The sequence below is a fragment of the Quercus robur genome, chromosome 4 (genome assembly GCF_932294415.1).
Source record: "Quercus robur chromosome 4, dhQueRobu3.1, whole genome shotgun sequence".
Taxonomy (NCBI): domain Eukaryota; kingdom Viridiplantae; phylum Streptophyta; class Magnoliopsida; order Fagales; family Fagaceae; genus Quercus; species Quercus robur.
In genome coordinates, this window is record NC_065537.1 from 25013914 (window position 1) to 25033615 (window position 19702).

At 32.7% G+C, this 19702-nt stretch overlaps 1 protein-coding gene across 2 annotated transcripts; it reads left to right on the forward strand.

Moving 5' to 3' along the window:
- Positions 1-7997: 7997 nt before the first annotated feature.
- Positions 7998-18484, forward strand: LOC126720968 (GBF-interacting protein 1). Of its 2 annotated transcripts, none has more exons than XM_050423903.1 (11): positions 7998-8540; positions 10112-10155; positions 10915-11020; positions 11376-11505; positions 11624-11970; positions 12061-12243; positions 13092-13479; positions 14908-15208; positions 15485-15643; positions 16205-16690; positions 17452-18484. In XM_050423903.1, the coding sequence occupies exons 1-11, from the start codon at positions 8375-8377 to the stop codon at positions 17746-17748; spliced, it is 2607 nt and encodes an 868-aa protein (XP_050279860.1). In that variant the 5' UTR covers positions 7998-8374; the 3' UTR covers positions 17749-18484. The 2 variants fall into 2 exon arrangements, with proteins under 2 accessions (XP_050279860.1, XP_050279861.1); XM_050423904.1 differs by having other exon boundaries at positions 7999-8540; positions 12064-12243.
- Positions 18485-19702: the final 1218 nt, after the last annotated feature.

The window sequence follows — 19702 nt, forward strand, 5'->3', positions numbered from 1 at the left end:
AACTAATCATAAATTTTTTTCCTAAAGTTATGCAATTATGGCATTATGTTATGTTCGTCGGATATTTTCACGTAAGTGCACACAACGTTGAAAAAACCATTATATATGAATATAATAATAATGGCTTGTTCATGCATCTACCATCTATTCCAAATATCAAACACCAAGAACCGTTTGTTATTGTTGTTTAAATAACAATTTTCAATATTTAAACAATATTATATATTTTTTTACATACTTTTTTATCCATACGTATTTTCAAAAAATACAAATATATTACTAAAAATCTCTTACCAAACGAGCACCAAATGTGTTAGCTTTTTCACTACGCAAATTTTATTTTTCGGTTTCAAAGCTCTAAAATCTCATCTCTTTTTTTTTTTTTGGGAGGGGGGGGGGTGCCGGCGGCGCTAATAATAGTAAATTCTAGTTAATTCTAACTTATGTGTTGAATTTAACTTTTTCATAAGTTTTGGAACAATCTGTATTATTGTATTTTTCAAACAATATTCTCTACTTTAACTTTCTCAGCTAGCCCTACTAACTAGGGCTTGAATCTTACCTTAAATGGTAACTATCTTTTTGTTTATTTATTTATTTATTTTTAGAATCATCCTTTTGTTTATTTTATCAATGTACCAAGAATATATAAGAACCAATCCCAACGTTTTTTTTTTTTTTTTCGAAAGGAAAACAAAAAGATCCGAACCCAACATTGCACCAACATATGAGGCTTTCGTAATCAACTAGATTGTGTATAACTTTTTATTACAAAGATTTTGTCAAAATGAATGATATTGAGTGTAATTAAGGACCGTATTGGTATTAATTAGAATTCATATTGAGGACTTTTGAGAAAATTTTATGTGAAAGTTATTTATAGAAAGTTAGAAACTTGTTTTTAAGGATATCAATTTTTGTTGGCTTTCAAAATGAAAAATGTGTTGGAAATTCGGTAATTGAAAAAAAAAAAAATTAAATAACTTATGTGGATCCACCTCAGTAACGTACCTACCTCCTCCACTCCACATGTTGTTTCTGTGCTCTGTTTATTAACCTTAAATTAAACACCTGTTCTCGTGAATAGTTTCTGGAAACAATTTTTATATATTCTAAAAAAATGACCATGTTGTTGTATTTAAACAATTTTCTCAAGGTAGTTTTTGTTTGTTTCCAAAATGCCACCTCATACCTTCTAATTTCAATTGACTAAAATATCTTTAAAACCATTGAAATTAAAAAATATATATCCCTCGAAAAATTTTAAAATGAGCAATATTTCTTCAAACCTCTAAAATGACAAGTGTACCCTTAAAAAATGCAAAAATAACCTTAAAATATTCAAAATGATCAAAATACTTCCTAAATTTCTTATATTACTAGAGTACATTAAAACTCTTGAATTACAAAAATATGGTAAATTACACTGACCCTCACATAAGGTTTTTTAGTTATTACACTCACCTCCTCTTTGGTTTAGAATAAGATACTCACCTCCCCTAAAATGTAAACTATTTACATTGACCTCCCATAGCAAATGACTAAAAACTTTTTATTTTTTTTAAATTGAATTTTCTATTTTACCATCCACTTAAACTATCATTCACACTCCTTTTAATAGGAAATTCACTATTTATTGGTCTTATTCTTCATCTTTTTCAATTATCCTAGGAAATTCATTGTAAATAGTTTGCATCTTAGAGGAGGTGAGTGTAATAACAGAAAACTTTAGAGAGGTCAGTGCAACTTTCCTAACAAAAATACCCCAAAACCATCAAAATTATGAAAATACCTCCTAGAATCCCCAAATTTACCATGATATGCCTCAAAACTGTAGGAATTGCCTCAAACTTTTAGAAGTCAAACAAAAATAAATTAACATATACATACATATATATATATATATATGTTATTATTTATAATAGCAATATTATTTTATTTCATTAATATTATATATATAGACATGCGCGCACACATATAGTTATTGTTAACTATATAGAGGATTTCTATTAGAATGCTATCAAAAATTATAAGGGTCCTTTTAGATGTTCAAGTATTTGTAATAATGTGTTTGAATGTGTAATTAGGTAAAAAGCGGTGGGTTGGTCTCACTCAAAATAAATGGTTTGGGTGGGTAATGGGTATTATTGATTAGTTGATTGTTTTCATTAAAATATTTTAGTAATTTTGTTGCTGTTGCACTCTTATTTTGATTGTACTTATAAGTAATATTCAATAATTTTATTTTAATTGTGCTTACTTATTATGTTGATTTTAACTTTTTGTATTCATATTTTATAGTGGTGAATTAATGTTTCTTTATATAAAGATATATGATTTTTTTTTTTGGGTTATTTTTAGTACTTTTTTTTTTTTTTTTTACAAAATAGAAATTTTACTTTAACATAATCTAAATGTATATGTATGTGAAACTCCCTCTTAAATACTTGAACCCCAGTCTTGCATCTTACACCCCACAAACACTTATACTTATAGAGTGATCATCGCATCAAAGATGTGCGGTGGTATTTTTAGTACAAGTTAAACACCATAAAATGCTTTCCATAGCATTTTAAAAAAACAAAAAACCAAACATGAAAGAATAAACAATTTTTCTAGAAATCTGATAGAAAGCATTTTATGCTAAAACAAACAAGTGAAAACTCTAACATGAGATTTTGGCCGACGTCGTCTTTTAAGATTCCTATTGATCATAATAGGATTACAAAACATAAATTTTTTTAATATAAATTTAGATTTCCATAAACATTCATATTCATAAAAAATCCTCGCATTTATTGAACTGTAAATTCCCTCCAAAACAAGTGGTTATCCAGTAGTGATACCTTATCCCCTGTCCAATGAACACAAAAGGTCCAAAAACACAAGACCCCCAAAACATCAAAGCTAGATCTTAGTGAGCGCACGTACAGTACGCATGGCAGCCATGCATGGTCCAATTCAACCAAAGCTTAATTAGACCAAAAGCCAACAAATTGTTCAAAGAATCAAAGCTAGCTTAATTAATGTGCGATAAGTTTTGCCTGCTGCCTAAGTCCAGCCTTCACACATGCATGCATCCAAACCAAAATCACGTCTTAAAATATATGTCGATTGTGACTGAGAGACATAATCATTACTGACAAAATCACGTCTTAAAAGCTATATGAAGCAAGCTCTCTACACCTCAGTTAGTGGTCTAGACTCAAAGTTTCTCTAAAACAGTCAAATGCAGTGCATAACTTCAAGATGAAATGCCCTCCTTTCAGAAATTGTAGTAATTAATTAGCCCTATATATAATAGACCACCCACCTTATAGGTAGGCATGGTTTTAAGATCCTCTTTTAGTTAAGTTATTAATCAGTGGTAAGATTTATACTCTTGTAACACTTGGGGCTCAATCCTACTAGGGCTCCACCAAATTTAAACACACCCACCATGATAGAAGAATAATGTTGCCCATGCAGCTAATCTCGTGACCTTTAAATATTTCAAATAATAGGGTTGGCAAAAGTAATAGTAACAGGATAACTGTTATAATATAAATATTGTGAAGTGGCTAACACCTTTCTGACATAGAAAAAAATTCCTAAATCTTTGATAACGATTTGCATATACTTTATTACCTAACTTAGGATTGGAGATTTGTTATTCTGTTAGGCTTAGACTACTACTTTGTAATGTTAATTAGATGACAAATGGTTATTCACATCACCAAAATTATATGATTTATATGATTGGTAGTGACTTTACATAACCTTTCAAGCACAAAGACTTTGCCAGGAGGTTGGTTTGAAAAGTTAACATTTTTCAAGGCATTGCTGTTTGTAAAAGTTAACAATGTCACATTAGGAAAAAGAAAAAGAAAAAAAAAAAAGTCATCTAAAAAGTTGAAAACTTTCTCTCTTATATATAATTTATCTCTTTATGGAAATGTTTTTCTCTTAAAAAAAAAATCTACATGATCAGATGTTTGAAGATTAATATTCCCACATGCTAAGATAATGCATAAATAATAATAATAATAATCATCATCATCATCATCATCATCATCTATGTATATAATAATAGATAAAGCTGAAAGAAATTTAAATTAGAATTTCAAATTAGAGTTCTAATTTTGTGCCATGTGTCCTAAATAATTTTTCTTAAAGAGTTTTATTTCTTAATTTTAGAATAAAATGTGGAATTACATCATAAATATTCATCCAAGTGAGTTATTAAGTACAAAAATCAAAAAGTCTAGAATAAATGAATCGTAAAGAAAATAAGTGCATCACAATAAATTTTTTTTTTTTTAAATGGACAATTTACATTTTATACCTAATGATATCCTTATAAAATTTTTTAAAGAGTTAACAAAATATAAAAATGACTATTAATAGTATTTAAATTATATACATAGGAATTATATTATGCATTTTATTGTATATCTTTAAGTGTATCCATGCATATGTATGTGGTTACAAGTTAGTAACAATAAAGGATAATACATAATTAATGCTTGTATTGTAATAAAAAAATCAAAGAATCAAGCTCAAATTGAACTTAAATAAACTATATATATATATATATATATAATTAACTAGTTAATGAAAAACTTTTTTTTTTTTTTAAATATACATGATAAGTTGTTTGAAAGTTAATATTCGTACATAACACGTAAAATATGCTTGTATATATTGTTATAAAAATTCAAAGGATCATGATCAAGTTAATCTAATGTAACTTCTTATTTATGTTATATTATTTTTTTAGGGAAATGTTATATTAGTTAGTTACTTTTTATTGGATTAATATTTTAAAAATCATGTTATAGATTATATATTCTTTTTGTTCTTAACATGCACACTAAAGTTTTTTTTTTAATTAAATGTGTATACGATTTATAAAATTACGTCTTGTGTATAATTTCAAATGACAAAAACTTGAGTTTTCATTATTCTATAAATGAGATTCTCTTATCATTTTGTGTCTTGTAAATATGGAGGGTATAATCTAATAAAAAGTTATTAAGTATTGTAACTTTGGCAAAAATACTCTAGGTGTAATTTGAAAATAAAATGTTTGATATTTAACCTATTTTTGGGTATATTTTATATTTAACATGTTGATATTTAAAATCACATATATAGTATACGTGAGTTTAACATAAATTGAATAAAATGTATAAAAAAAAAAGATTGAATTTAAATGGATAGCTGTAAGACTACGGAAGTATTAAAATATGTAATTTTACATGCCAATTTTATTTTGGATTTTATTTTTGCTGATATTGACATTTCTCTCTTTCTAACACCATTTCCCCTCCCATAGTAAAAAAATAATAATTTCCTTTATCTTTCATCTTTTTCTCACAATATTTTATAAAAATGAAATTACGAAACCACACAAAAAATATGATTTGAAGTGAAAAGTGATAAATTAAATGATTATATATATAAAAAAGAAACCCTACAATCTATCTATAATTTTTACAATGGCGATTTCAAATTCTATTACGACATAAGCAAAAGCAACAAATAATTTACTAATTTCATGTCTACATACATCACAGATATTAACGAGGGAAAGATAAATCACTTAAAAGTAATACTTGCACAAAGATATATAACACGGTATGGAAGGTTCGGACGTGATTTCCTTGTGAAACTAGAAGTATAAAATAATTTGAAATTCAGTATCCTACACATATATGTATATATATATATATATATATATATATTCTCATTAGCTCATGTAAAATTTTTTGTCTATTTTAACATAAGAGTCTACTTTTTATATTTTACATAACCATTTTTCAAAAACATCTACATCAAATTATCTATTTTACATTATATTTCATTACAATATTATTTATTTATCAACTTTTTTATTACTCCATCTCTCTGTGTATATGAGTAATTAAGAAGCATTAAAAAATATATTTGCATGTGAATAGTAACCGTGTACATTTCCATGGTTACTATAGCAACAATCCAAATTTGCACAAGTTTGCATAAGTTGACTTAGGCGATTATTGAAATTTTTATTTTTATATTTGGTAGATAATTATAATTTGTTACTAACCTTGCAGCTCGTACCATTTCTCCCTAAACCCTAAGCACTTTGTATATAGGAAGGAAGGTGACAATTTAGATGTGTAAAATTTACCCATGAATATTGTTCCACATTGACTGATAATCATCCTATTATTGCCATATTTCCAATACATTATAGATGACAATTATTGCAGTAACAACAAGACTTTGAAATAAATTTTCAGAGTATCAAGTCATTGATGGAATGATTAAATGCCTACTTTAAATTCAAATACTTTTTCTTTTAGAATCAAATTCAAATATTCAATTAATGAATATGTCTAAATAAGTTCCGGTACTTCTACTGTTTTTAGTGTTGTACATATGTGAAAACTCCCTCTTCATCTTTTTTCCCCCACTCTCTTTCTAGAAGAATTGCATAAAACGTGTAAATGTGAAATTATTCAATATACACAATGTATTGATGTATTATATATTATCTTTACATAAAAATCGACTCATGTATGGGTCCCCACTTAAAACCATATAAAAGTCGGCTACAAATAACCTCTCTCTCACTCCCAACATGTGGATCGATACATGTTATAAGAGAGAGAGAAAGGATACATGTAGCTGATACATGATATACCTCCCTTTTTTTAAATAAGGTTGTACAAAATGTATAACCGTGAAAATATTAAATGCGCATAATGTACTATATTTTCTTTTTACATAAAAGTAGATCTCAAATTATATGGGTCCTACATATAAAATTTTTAAAAGATAAATATTATGTAAAACCACTTTTAGGAGGTGTAGCTGTGTAGCACACTGAATACGCAAAATAATTTATCATAAACTATGGTAATTTTTTTTTGGATAAGATAAATTCAGACAACTTAAATAAGAGTATGGTTAAGAGAAGTCAAGAGCTTTGTAGTTCATTTGGTTGTCATTTTTTGGTGTTCTAATGAAGATATTTAGAATTCAAATTCCCCATTTTCCATCTATCAAATTATATAAAAAAATAATTAGGCAAAAACTATTAAATATTTAAAGTTATAAAATCTCATTAATCATTGAAAATGTATTGAAGGTTGAAATTCAGATATTGTTCACATAATAATTATGGTAAATTTTGATCTTTAAGATATCAAAGTCATGATTTTAAAACTTATTTAAATCCTCGAACTCAAAGAAGAGAAAATAATTTTCTCAAAAAAAAAAAGAGAAATTAATTAATTAAAAGTATAGTATATAATATAGATTATCACCTTACCCACAAAAGCCTATTTTTAGCTCAAGCACTCGGCCTACAACACTGTAGCTACAGTCACATTACATAGCATTATAGCAATGAGTATATAAAAAGATCTTCAGCATATATATATATATTTTTTATTTTAAAAAGAACATAGAAAAAGACACCATTATTAATCCCTTATTAAAGTGGTAACTTAGCCATGGATTCATTGGTTTTTGTCTAGTTCCAGACAAATTCAAAAGTTCTAATTTTAATTTATTACACTATCAATTTATGAGATTTTTGGATTGTCTTAAGGATAAAGAATAAAATAATTTATTTATTTATAAAAATATTATAATTCGATATTATCACTAGTGAAGGGATGTTTGATCCTTGTATGTCTTAAAAAGACAATGCGTAGAATATTTATTTATTTATTTTTAATAATTTGATATTACAACCGGTATTAATAAGTTGAGTTACAAAATTATAGGGAATAAGTACAATAGCTTTGACAAAAGATTACAATACCACTACCTTATCTTAAAAAAAATCCTTAAAACTTTTTTTTTTCCTTAAAAAAAAAAAAAAAAACACTATTTTATGTAACGTGTTGGAATTCAAAGTTGGAAACATCCCATACAAGCACAAAGAGATTCATAAGAACTTGCACACAAACTTAAAGCAAAAAGGGAAAAAAGAAAAAAAATAAATAAAAAAAAGAAAGGTGAAAAACCAAAAAGCCCTACACTCCAAAACCACTTCATTGTTTGTGTTGTGCTCCCCATCTCTCTCTCTCTCTCTCTGTCTCTTTTGTTTCTTTTTCTTCTTTCTTCTTACATTCACATAGATCAAATTCAAAAAAACCCCTGAAAAAAAAAGGGAAAAAAATTTGGAATTTTTTTTTTTTTGGTTTTCCTTCATTTTTTGCATAATCTCTGTTGTTGTGTGTAATTGTACAAACAATACAAACAGACTTTTTTTGAGTCTTTTGAAGCTAGAAGAAGAAGAAAGATTGACACTTTGTGGTCTGTGGTGGTATTGGTGTTGGTGGGGTTTTGTTGTTATTTTGTTTTGTGTGTTTATTAAGTTTCTGGGTTTGCAAAGATGAGCGGTGGTGGGTCCAGCAGGGTTTCAATCCCAATCGACATAGAGAAGATGATCGCTGACATCCAGGAGATCACAGTGAATCCCAGTAGGGAAGAGATTTATGCAATGCTTAAGGAGTGTTCCATGGATCCCAATGAGACTATTCAGAAGCTCCTTCTTCAGGGTATCATTTTTTTTTTATTCTTACTTTCCCTTTTTGATTTTCTAATTGGTTGTTGGTTGGGGGCAGCTTGCATGGGTTTGATCCTGGTGATCCATGTGTTGCTTTTGGTGTTTTCTCTTCTGGGTTTTGTTGCTTTTGGCTTACTTTGTAATGGGTTTGATTTGATTTTTGGTTTTTTTTTTTTTTTTTTTTTTTTTTAATTTTGGTTTTGTTATTTTGGAAATGGGAATTTTTTTAGTTTTTGCTATGATGGGTTTTCACTGTTGGTGTACTTTTTGTAAGGTTAAGCTAGAGATTCCTATTTCATGTTTGTGTTATTGCCTCCTTTCTAATTCTGAAAGGGAAGCTTTTTTATTTTTATCCCCCTAATATTCTATATTATCTGGGAAAGAAATTTAGTTTTTGTTGGATGCTAGGAATCTTGTTCTATTTGATTTTCAGATAAGAAGGACTAAGCTATGAAATGGGGTCTTATTTCACAGTCATTGTTCGCTCCTTATGAATTGCTTCCAACTATGTATATTCTTTCCTAAGTTTATTTCATTTGTATCTCTTGCTCAGAAAACTTAGCATTGAAGTAAAATTAATTTAGGCATTTGTGTTTTCTGTCATTCTGGTCCCCGAGAAGAAGAAAAAGAGGTCAAAAGATTAGATTGACTAAGGCAAGTAGTTGTATTAGTGTAGTGTGAAGTAGTGAGTTTTGCATAACCAGTTCACGAAAAAAAAAAAAAAAAAAAGTTTTGGGTCTTTTTTTTAAGGTTTTACCTCCCAAACCAACAGCATTTTCTTAGCTACCCAAATGGGTAACACTCTGTATAGAATAGGGGGTTGCTATGGTATGTGGACAAAGTGACTAATACTTAGTTGTAAGCCATAATAAATCATGTTCAATATATTGTACGTAGTGATACTATGGAATAGTGGTGGTTGTCTATTATGTCTAGTTTAAAGATTTCTTTTTTTAGTCGATAGATTTTCAGTTTTGGTTATGGAGCATTTATTGCCACTTCTGGTGCTTGGAGAGAGTTCAATATACCAAGTGTGTTATGCAAGAGTCTGTATTGTAGTTATTTGGAGAAGTACTTTTTTCTAGTGGTATGGTTTAAACATTCCTTTGGGCACTTGTTAGTTCTAGAGATGTGGTTTCTGTTGCATATACAAAATGGTCATTGATAGGTGCAATCACCTGATTTTGGGCTTGTTGCAGGGCATTATTGCTACAGATTAGGACCATTTTTGTGATAGTAACTTATTAGAGAAGTTTTAATTTGGTTAAAATCATTTTATCCATCACTTACAATTTCTTGGCTCAAGCAAGCAGTTACAAGTCTTCCTGAAAATGTTTTTTTGATTTACTTTCCCTTTATGTCTACATGCAAATTTGCATCTGAGTTACTTTGTTATAATGTGAATGGTTTAGAAATTATGTTTACACTATGGGCCATATAATTGTTCTTTTTCTTGCTTTTTTTTTTTTTTTTTTGGCTTTTTATCATTTTTTGACCAAGTAAAGCTATGTTTGTTAATAAGTAATAAAGTAACATTTAACATGTGTGTATGTTGTTCCACAGATCCATTTCATGTGGTCACAAGGAAACATGGCAAGAGGAAAGAGGTAAGAGATTTCTATTGTAAGTTGATTATGGATCAGGGTATTTTTCAGTTTATATATATGAAGGTTTAGTTTTATAGGTTTCGACCTAAGGTATGGCTTTTATTTAGATTGGTGTGAGCATATGTTGGCTGTGCAGCCTTGCTTCATGTTATCCACTTTGTCAAATGACGTTGCTCTTGGATCTAAAATAATGGCACCCACCCTCCCCCTAACACAAATACACTCGGGAGCCTACTGTGGATTAAATTGCAAATGCTTGTACCTGGTTGTTATGATTTTTACCATGCATCAATTTAATGGGGTATTAGTGGACATACTTGTAAGATGTTAGTTAAGAGCACTTGTGATCAGATCAAAATTTAAATAATAAATGTGTGTAGGCCATTCAATCTGAATAGCCATGTACTGATTCTACAGAAAAGGGCTTCAATGGGTGGGTGTGTGCTTGATTTTATTTGTTTTGGGTTAGGTTCAATGGCAGAAGAATATTTTTTTTCTTTTTTTTTGGGGGGGGGGGGGGGTGTTATTTTGTTTTTAGTTTGCTTCCGTTTTGATTTCTTTTTAGGGTAAGCTGACGAGCAGGGGATTTTTCATTACATTCTATCATTTTGTGATTAAAAGCAGCATCTTGTTTTATATTTATGATGTGGTTTACTTACAATTGTTGGGATAGAGAGTTGAGTATTTGTTTTTTTTTGTGTGCTTCACACATCTTTTGAGCTCTAGTAATGTTTGTCCTTTATTGCTTATATCTTGCAGAATCCGAACAACAAAGAGTCTGCAGAATCACGGTGGAGACCTGGCACGCAGGGGCGAGGGGGTAGGGGCGGTCGGGGGAATTTTGCCCCTCGTCACACGTCACATGGTGAAAACCTATTTAAAAATAAAAATTGCTTGAGAATTATTAACTGGAGTTCTCTGTCTTTTTTTACCCAATAAACTTGGGTTGATCTTGTTGTAATTAAGTCTCTTTGTTTGTTGACTATCTCCAAATATAATTTTGCTCTAACCATCACTGGCTTGTGATAATTTATCATTTTCAGTAATAGGTCAATAAATTCTACATTTGCTTACTTTTTTGTGAAACACCCTTTCTGTACTTTTGGCATGTGGGGTTGAGAAGTTCCCCCGCCACCTTATATAGCTCTCTCAAGTTAAATGTATTATTGGGGTTGGACATAATGACTAAGCGATGCTGTCTCCTCTATACCTCTTGTCAGATGCTGGTGGTGGCAGGAATTCTGGCCCTGGAAAGGAGAATGGCGTCAATAAAGCTGCAGAGAAGGCTGTCACTCCAACTTTGCAAACCTCTCAGGACACAAAAACCAAAGATAAAAGTCCGGCAATAAGGTAGATACAGTTTATGATTCCACTCTCTTTTATACTTGTCAAGTCAAATAAAGTGTAGTTTTTCAATTAATAAATTAGTGAACTTACATACAAGTTATGCGATCAATATCCCTTGCAGCTCTACAACTGTAATTGCCAATGGTCCTGAAGTAATTTCATCTTCTGTTTCCATTAATAATTTGGGAAATGCACCACCTCCTGATGATGCAAACAAAAATTCTGTCATTACCTTTGGAACTGGGGACTCACACGGGCAGCCGACACTAAGCTCCAGTAACTTTTCGGCATCGACAACATCTTCATCTTCATCAGCAGTCTGTTTCTCACCTTTGGACCCGGTACTCGTACCATCTAATGATTCACGGCTCCCAGGTGCTGTGGGTGCAATTAAACGTGAAGTAGGGAGCAATCGACCTCCTGGTGAACCAAATGCTGTTGTCCTTGCTGAGAACAAATTAGCTGCTGGTCAGGACTCTGAAAATTGCATTCATTACATCCTTTTATTTTCTTATGATTTCATCAACTCAGTTTTGTTATTATCAATGATTAATGTAGCAGCTGCCGAGATTAGCTCTACCACACAAGGAAAGATGTCAAGCAAATCCCAAGGAGTTGGGAAAAATCTGCTTGCTGAGTCTTCACAACCCTCATCTACATTAACTCATAGTGGTTCTTCAGTTAGTCGGCCTTCATCTAATTACAATAACCGGCCACAACAAATAATTAGCCCTCAGAAAGGTATTTAATTTGAAATAACATTCTTTTGCGTCATTCTTTGTTTTTATTTATTTTTTTTTTTTTTGGGGGGGGGGGGGGGGGGGGAGATTGGGGGGTTGGGTATTGCATGAAATGTTAAGAGGTGGGACAGGTTTTTATGAGATTTTTATGAAGGATTAGTTTAAATGATAATGTAGACCCCCCCCCCCCCCCCCCCCACCCCACACCCCCAACAAAAATAAAAGCCAACATAAATATTAACATAATGGAACCTATTTTATTATGGCTATGCTACTGACCTTTTTCCTTCTGATACACTCTCCATGGATGCTAAAGTTGGTTGTTGCTGCCTGTATTCCTTGAATTTTTAAGTCAGTCCTTATGTAGTCCAGGGCAGATGATTTTTATTCTTATCTGGGGCATGTGTACTTTTAAATAAGAGTTTGTTGAATTGCTTATCCAATCTTTTTTTTTTTTTTAAATTTAAAAAAACAATGAGTTTGCTGATTTGTAAGCTAAGTTATGGTTGTAATAATTATCTGTATGTTTTCTGAACGTTGTACATGTGTTTTGCTACTTGAAAACTATAGATTTTGTCATTTTCTGTCTCTATTGCCTAGTTGATTCTCTTTTGAATGAATTATTGCCATTGTAGGCATGTGTTTCTGTCAATCTTTTTGGCTATAAATGAGGAAGTTAGAGCTGATTCGATCTTTCGCCTAATTACTTCTTGCTGTATCTACTAACATTTTACGGTCAGCCAGAACTATTTCTGTGATATAACACTGATTGTTTTAGTCTGAGTTATTAATGAAATTCTGATGACTTGCTTAATATTTATGAGTAGTTTATGATTTTGTCTTCAACAGTTGGTCCTAATAAGGAATGGAAACCAAAGCCAACAAATATTAATGTTCAAGATTCTGGAACAGCTGCTGCACCTGAGGCTCCTACTATTTTGGTTGAAGCCACTGCCCAGACACAGCACGACACTAGTGTCCTTGATATGGAAGAAGCAACTTCAAAACTGCAGAGGAAGCTGGAGGAGTTACATCTTCCACAACGTCAGCTTGTTATTCTTCCAAACCATATCCATGTCCCTGAGTCTGAAAGAACCAAGTTGAGTTTTGGAAGTTTTGGTGCTGATTTTGGAGTGACTACAAGCTATGTCAGTGGTCCTGTGAGTGACAAGAGCTCTACATCTCTATCTGAAATTTCACAGGGTATTGAAGAATCTGTGGATGAACAGGCCTCAAGGTTTGTTATGATATATATTGTATTAAATTTATCTGGTTTTCATCTACTTCTAAATAGTTAGTTTTCCTAAAGGTATATTTAGTTAGTTTTTTTCTAGTCAGCTTCCCCTCTCCTCCCCCTCCATCCAAACATAAAGTAAGGCTGCAAATGAGTCAAGACATTCGTGAGCAGCCCAAAGCTCAGCTCAATAAAAGCTTGTTAAGTTTGTTTATTTACTAAATAACCAAGCCCAACTTCCAAAGCCCTCTTTTTAAGTCTCATTTAATAAATAAGCCAAGCATGAACTAGACAAAGTTTGGCTCACTTAAGAGTCATGAACAAAGCGCCTAAACAAACTTTATATGGGGTCTATATGTGTGTGTACATCTATATTGAAAATCATTACATTGTTTTTATTTTTATAGCATATAAAAGTCTCCTATATCTTTGGTATTGCTCTCTTATGAGGTGGGCTTGTTATAATTTTATTTTATTATTAAAAATGAATTACCTTGATTTTCTTAGTTTATAAAGGTCCTCTCATTCTCAATGGTAATGTTCTCTTATAATGTGGGAGTTTGATTGATCTCATCATAAACACAGAAGTATGATGAGGCTTATAAAAACTTCCTTACTTTCACTAGTTACCTTGTTTATCATTATATGACTTGAGAACTACACTTTTTAGGGTTGCACACTGCAAACAATAGAGGAGCTGGTGACTTATTTAGATCTAAGGGATTTCCACCCCCCCCAACCCCCAAAAAAAAAAAAAACTTTGGCTATAAATTGGTCTACTTTTTTCCAACTTTGATTTGTTACTGCTGCAATGATTTGGTCTCCTACCTCTTGGGGCCATAGCTAGTTATTATAGTAAGGCTTTTGGCGATTATGGTTAGTGTTTTTATATTTTAAAGAGTTTATGAAAATGCATCAAACTGCTCATGAGCTCAACAAGCTTATCTCAAGTGAAGCTCAAGCTTGTGTTTAACAGCTCAAAACCAGTTAAATTCCAGCTTGAGCTGTAAATTTTAAAAAGCAAAGCTTGGCTTGGGTCAGCTCTTTTGTGGCCCTAAGTTTTTCTTGGAATGGGGGCTTGTTTTCTACTTCTCCTTTCAAGTTGATAATGAGAATTTAAAATTGTAATCTCTTGAGAAAAGAAAACAATAAGGGGAGTAAAAATAAGTACTTTTTGACTTGTTTTCCCAGTGATATAACCATAGTAGGTGAAGTGATTACAAAGAGCCCAATGCTTTCGCTGGGGTGGGGGAGGGTATGCTTCTTGGATTAAGTTTTTAAATAGTTTTCCTTATTTAACTGTGAGAAACAAACTGACTTCTAGTCCTTGCATTTCAACTACCAATATACTCTTGATGCACACATTCTGCCATAGTGTACTTCATTTCACTTCATTTTTTTTTAATATAAAAATTATATTGTTGGATCCAGCAATCAAAATGCATTGGCAACGGCCGAGGAGGGAGATTATCCTGATCACCCACAATCACCTACACGTGTACCCGAAAATTTATCATCTGGTGACGGTGATGTCTCATCCAGTGCTATCCCAGAGTATACCGAATCTAAGCAGGACACTACACTACCATCAGGAGGCCATCAATACTCAATGGTTCACACTTCTCCAACCTACGGTTTTGGTTTTGTCCCTCCAATGATAGGGAGTCAGCTTGCACCAGTTGAAAACTGTGAGTCTCAAGTGCGTGATGTTTCCCGTGTTCCAAGCTACATTGTGAGCCCTCAAACCTTTGGTCTTCTATCTGATATGTACATATTAAATTTAAATTTAAATTTGTGTGGTTGCCTGTTGCCAAATTTAATTTCAAGTGAGTAAAAAATATAACATGTTTGATTACATATGCCACATATTATGAATGATTTTGGCTTGTGATTTCAAACTTTGATCTAATGATGGTCATTGCTGATTGGTTTTACTATAATTTGGTTTACTCTATTTTAGTCTTTAAATGTAATTGCTGGTGGTTAATAGTTGCCTTTATGTCTATAGGTCCAGCAACCATACGATCCAAGTTATTATGCTCAATTCTACCGCTCAGGTGCTGATAGTGATGGTCGTCTTTCTCCTTTTGCTAATCCTGCAGCTGCCACCAAGTACAATGGTAATGTCGCTGTATTGCCTCCACCAAGTTCTCAGTCACCTCAAGAGGTTTGTGCAGATAAAGCACCTTAGTTTATCATTCATGTTGAGAGAAAAGTTGCTTATTTTATTAGTATGTTGCTAGAGAATATCAGTTTGTTAACATTAGAGTTTTTGGCCAAAAATAAGATGAAATGATAATTTTGGGGAGTGATCTCATGACAAAGGGCAAAATTGTTAACATCTGAGTTTTTGGACACAGTTTCCTTGAATAACAATCTCACGTGCTTGCTAGAACAAGATGCTCTGTAGGCATCACACACATTGGCACCTGCAGGTGCAATCTTGACAATGGTTATCAGTTCAACTGTAACCTTTGCTCTCAAGAAAATTATTGTGTTGCTCAAATAATGCTGATTAAAAGTCTTACAATCAACTTATTAAAAAGAAAAAAGTAATCAATAAATATAGTATTGGGAATAACCATTATAGTAATCAAGAATGGTTGGTGTCTTATTTATTATCATTGTATTTGTATTTTTGTTCATTTGGACACAAGACACATGGACACATATTTTGATATTTATATACCTTTTAAATCTTGATGCTATTATATTGCTTAATTGTCAGGGTGGGGTCCTATCTACAGCAGGTCCAACACCGCTGGCGACTCAGGCTGCAGGCCTCATGCAAAGCTCAATAGCTGTAACTCAGCAGCCAGTCCCTGTCTTTCGTCCAGCAGGGGTTCATATATCCCATTATCCTCCAAACTACATTCCTTATGGTCATTATTATTCCCCATTCTTCGTTCCACCACCTCTCCACCAATATCTGGGCAACAGTGCATTTCCTCAGCAGCCTCCAGCTGGCAGTGTATATCCAGCTCCACCACCGGCACCTGCTACAGGGGTCAAATACTCACTTCCACAATACAAACCAGGAACTAATACAGGAAATCCAGCACACATGGGAATGCCTGGTGGTTATGGGCCATATGGCTCCCCACCAGCTGGTTATAATCCCAGTTCTGCTGCAACCACAGGAAACTCAACCAGTAATGAGGATCTCAATGTGTCCCAGTTCAAGGAAAGTAATGTATACATTGGCGGGCAGCAGGTTAGCTTTTATTTCTTGTTTTTAATGTTTTTCCCCTCAACCCCCCACTAGTTATTATTATCATGTTGCATTTTAAATGGGCCAAGTAATTAAAAAAAAAAGTTATATAATGAGAAATTAGTTGAAGCTAGACCTTCTCACCTTTTTATGTATCAAATTTGAATTTCACAAAATAGCTGTGATGTTATGATGCTATAAACTAAAGTTATAGCAGCATTGGAGGTTGTGGCATTGTGGTGCAGTAGTTGACATTGTTGAGGTATAAGTCATTATTAGTACTAATGAAACCTTTTCTATTTATAGAAAAAGGTCATCATTAAGGAATTGCTGTGGAAATGGTGGAGATGATTGTGGTTGTTGGAGGTGTTGGTGGTTAACCTTTTAATGGTATTCTTAACTAATTAACCAGTCTGACAGTTTGACTTATTTAATGAGCTAGGTCAGCCTGAATATACTTACAGATTGGAGAATAAGTATTTGTTTGGAAATAGCTTATCTAGCTTTTTATTGAAATTTTTTTGCTGAAAATGTGTTAAAGTATACTTGTATCTTGAAAAATGTGAGAAAAAGTGGGAAAAAGTGAGGTTTTAAAAAGCTATACATAAAAATTAAAAGCTAAAAGCTGATCTCAAACTCACCCTAAGTGTTGAATTTAAAAGGAAAAAAAATAAAAACTCATCAAGTTGCATTTCCTTTTATTTTATAACTGCCGGAAAGAAAGGCACCATTTCATGATAGTTGATGGATTTATATTTTTTCAGAGCGAAGGTTCAGCTGTATGGGTTGCTGCACCCAGCAGAGATGTAGCCAGCTTACCAACAAGTTCATTTTACAACCTTCCACCTCAGGGTCAACATGTGACTTTCACCCCAACACAGGCTGGCCATGGCACCTTTGCTGGTGTCTATCACCCTGCGCAAGCAGTAACGGCAGCGATGGTTCACCCAATTATGCAACAGTCTCAGACCATGGCTGGAGCTGTTGATATGGTGGGACCTGGTGGCAGTGTTTATCAGCAGACTCAGCAAGCACAGATCAACTGGCCTAGTAACTACTGAAACAGGGATGGAGTTTTTTTTTTTTTTCATAAACAGCAAAACAAGAAATTCAAGTCCAATCTTGGGATTTTTTTAGGGGAACTCCAACAAGTTTGGATTGAGGGAAACATCAAGAAGATGCAGAATTGGCAGGATTTAAGTGTAAATCATCCACTACAGGTGGGAAAAGGTTAATAGCAATAGTATCTTCTGATTGATTGGGTTGAGGACATAAAAGGTGCTGGCCACCTGTAACCGATATTGACCATTTTTAAGTTAGTCAAGGTAGGCATGTGCAGGTCATCTCTTTCTTGCTGCCGCTATATGGTTTCAGCGTTTTCCCCTTTTCATAGTTCCAATCTTTTTACCCTTTATTTTAGATTTTGAAGTCTTTCAATTCTAGAGTTTACTGTTGAGTGGTGAGTATCTCGTTCATTCTTTCTCTTTGATATTTGAGGTTTTTAAAGGGTTTTTGGAAGTTTAGATATAGTTTGTTGGAGAAACATTTTCATCCCTTCCTCTTGTCTTACTGTTGTCTTCTTACCTGTAAAGTGAATTTTGATAGCAAGTTAAGGATTTACATAACTGTTGTATTGTTATAAGCGAAAGCATACTTGTCAATTGTTTCATTTTCATTTTGACTGATTTTTCATCGTTTATGTTTGCTTAGTAGCAACAATTTGGGGGAAAGTGTTAAGAACATCTTTACTTATTCTATAGACAATATAAAAGCACAAAACTGTGCTTTGGAGTTTCACACTTTTTGCTTTCTTGACTATCTTGTTCTTTCTTTGGATATTTTAGTAGCCCATTGGTATTTGAATTGGCCTGAAAGGTGTTCATGCAAATTATTGAGTATTTTTTTATGCTAGTATTGTGTTTGACAATATTTTTATTTAGTGGATGAGATTGCATTCCATTACATTTTACTGTGACGATTTGGATCCTAACGAGGCACCGAGTCTAATGTTTGGTGTGAAACTTATATATATTGAAATGTATTCCAATGCAAGACCTTGGGAACTCGTAGAAGGGATTACCTTGCCTTGGTTGTATTAAAATGAATGTCAATCTCAAGGGTTTGCATTACTTATGGCCGTGCACCTTTTCTAGAATAATTCAGCAGGCCTAATATTCTATGTAAATATGAACATTATTATACCTACAAAAGCTACATGACAAAAAAGGATGGGCAACGGACTCTTCATCACCAGCCTGCCTTGATGTCTTCTTTCATAGTTTTTAGAGCTTGACAAGATTTTACTATATTATCCCAATTAGTGGAAGCACAAACAGAAGTAAACTGCTAATAACCTCTTGAATTCACCGATGATGTTTTTCAAAAGTTTTCTTTTTTAGCACTAATCTGTGTAACTGAGAAAAAAATTGCCATACCCAACATGCTCAAGAAGATCCTCAAAGTTCATAAACTCAATCCTTTCCCACGTTCTGCCGTTTTGAAAATTGTCCATGCGGGTGGGAACGTAGAGTGCTACTACATGGCAATTACGGCAGCCAGGATTATGGAGAAGTACCCGAAGGTCTTGCTTGCTAGGCCGGAAGTGTTTAGGCGGCCATGGGATTCGGTGGTCAGGCCAGATGAGATCCTTACCCCAGGTCAAAAATTCTTTATTGTCCCTCGCCGGACTGAGGAAGCTACAGGAAAGGATTAGGAAACCCAAAATTTGTGTCAATTCTTTCATGTCACACTCGGACAATTCAAGTGAAATAATGTCCCTACAGAAGAAGGATGGCTTTTTAAGTGATTCAAGTATCCCCTCGTCCTGTTTTAGAGCTAGAAGAAGGAAATTTAGTGGTAAAACTAAAAAGGATGTAAGTTTCTATGGCATTGATGTCAAGCAAAAGGTTACTACCTCTAGAGGAGAGAAGAAAGGGAAGGAAGTGAACACTTCCATTTCTAGGAAGAGCTTGAATCCTCAGCCGGCGCCTCACGGGGAAAAGAGGAGGGTTCGAA

Coding starts and splice junctions, on each gene's coding strand:
- LOC126720968 (XM_050423903.1), top strand. CDS start 8,375: ATGAGCGGTGGTGGGTCCAGCAGGGTTTCAATCCCAATCGACATAGAG. Junction 11,021..11,375: donor CCCTCGTCACACGTCACATG/GTGAAAACCTAT, acceptor ACCTCTTGTCAG/ATGCTGGTGGTGGCAGGAAT. Junction 16,691..17,451: donor TATACATTGGCGGGCAGCAG/GTTAGCTTTTAT, acceptor ATATTTTTTCAG/AGCGAAGGTTCAGCTGTATG.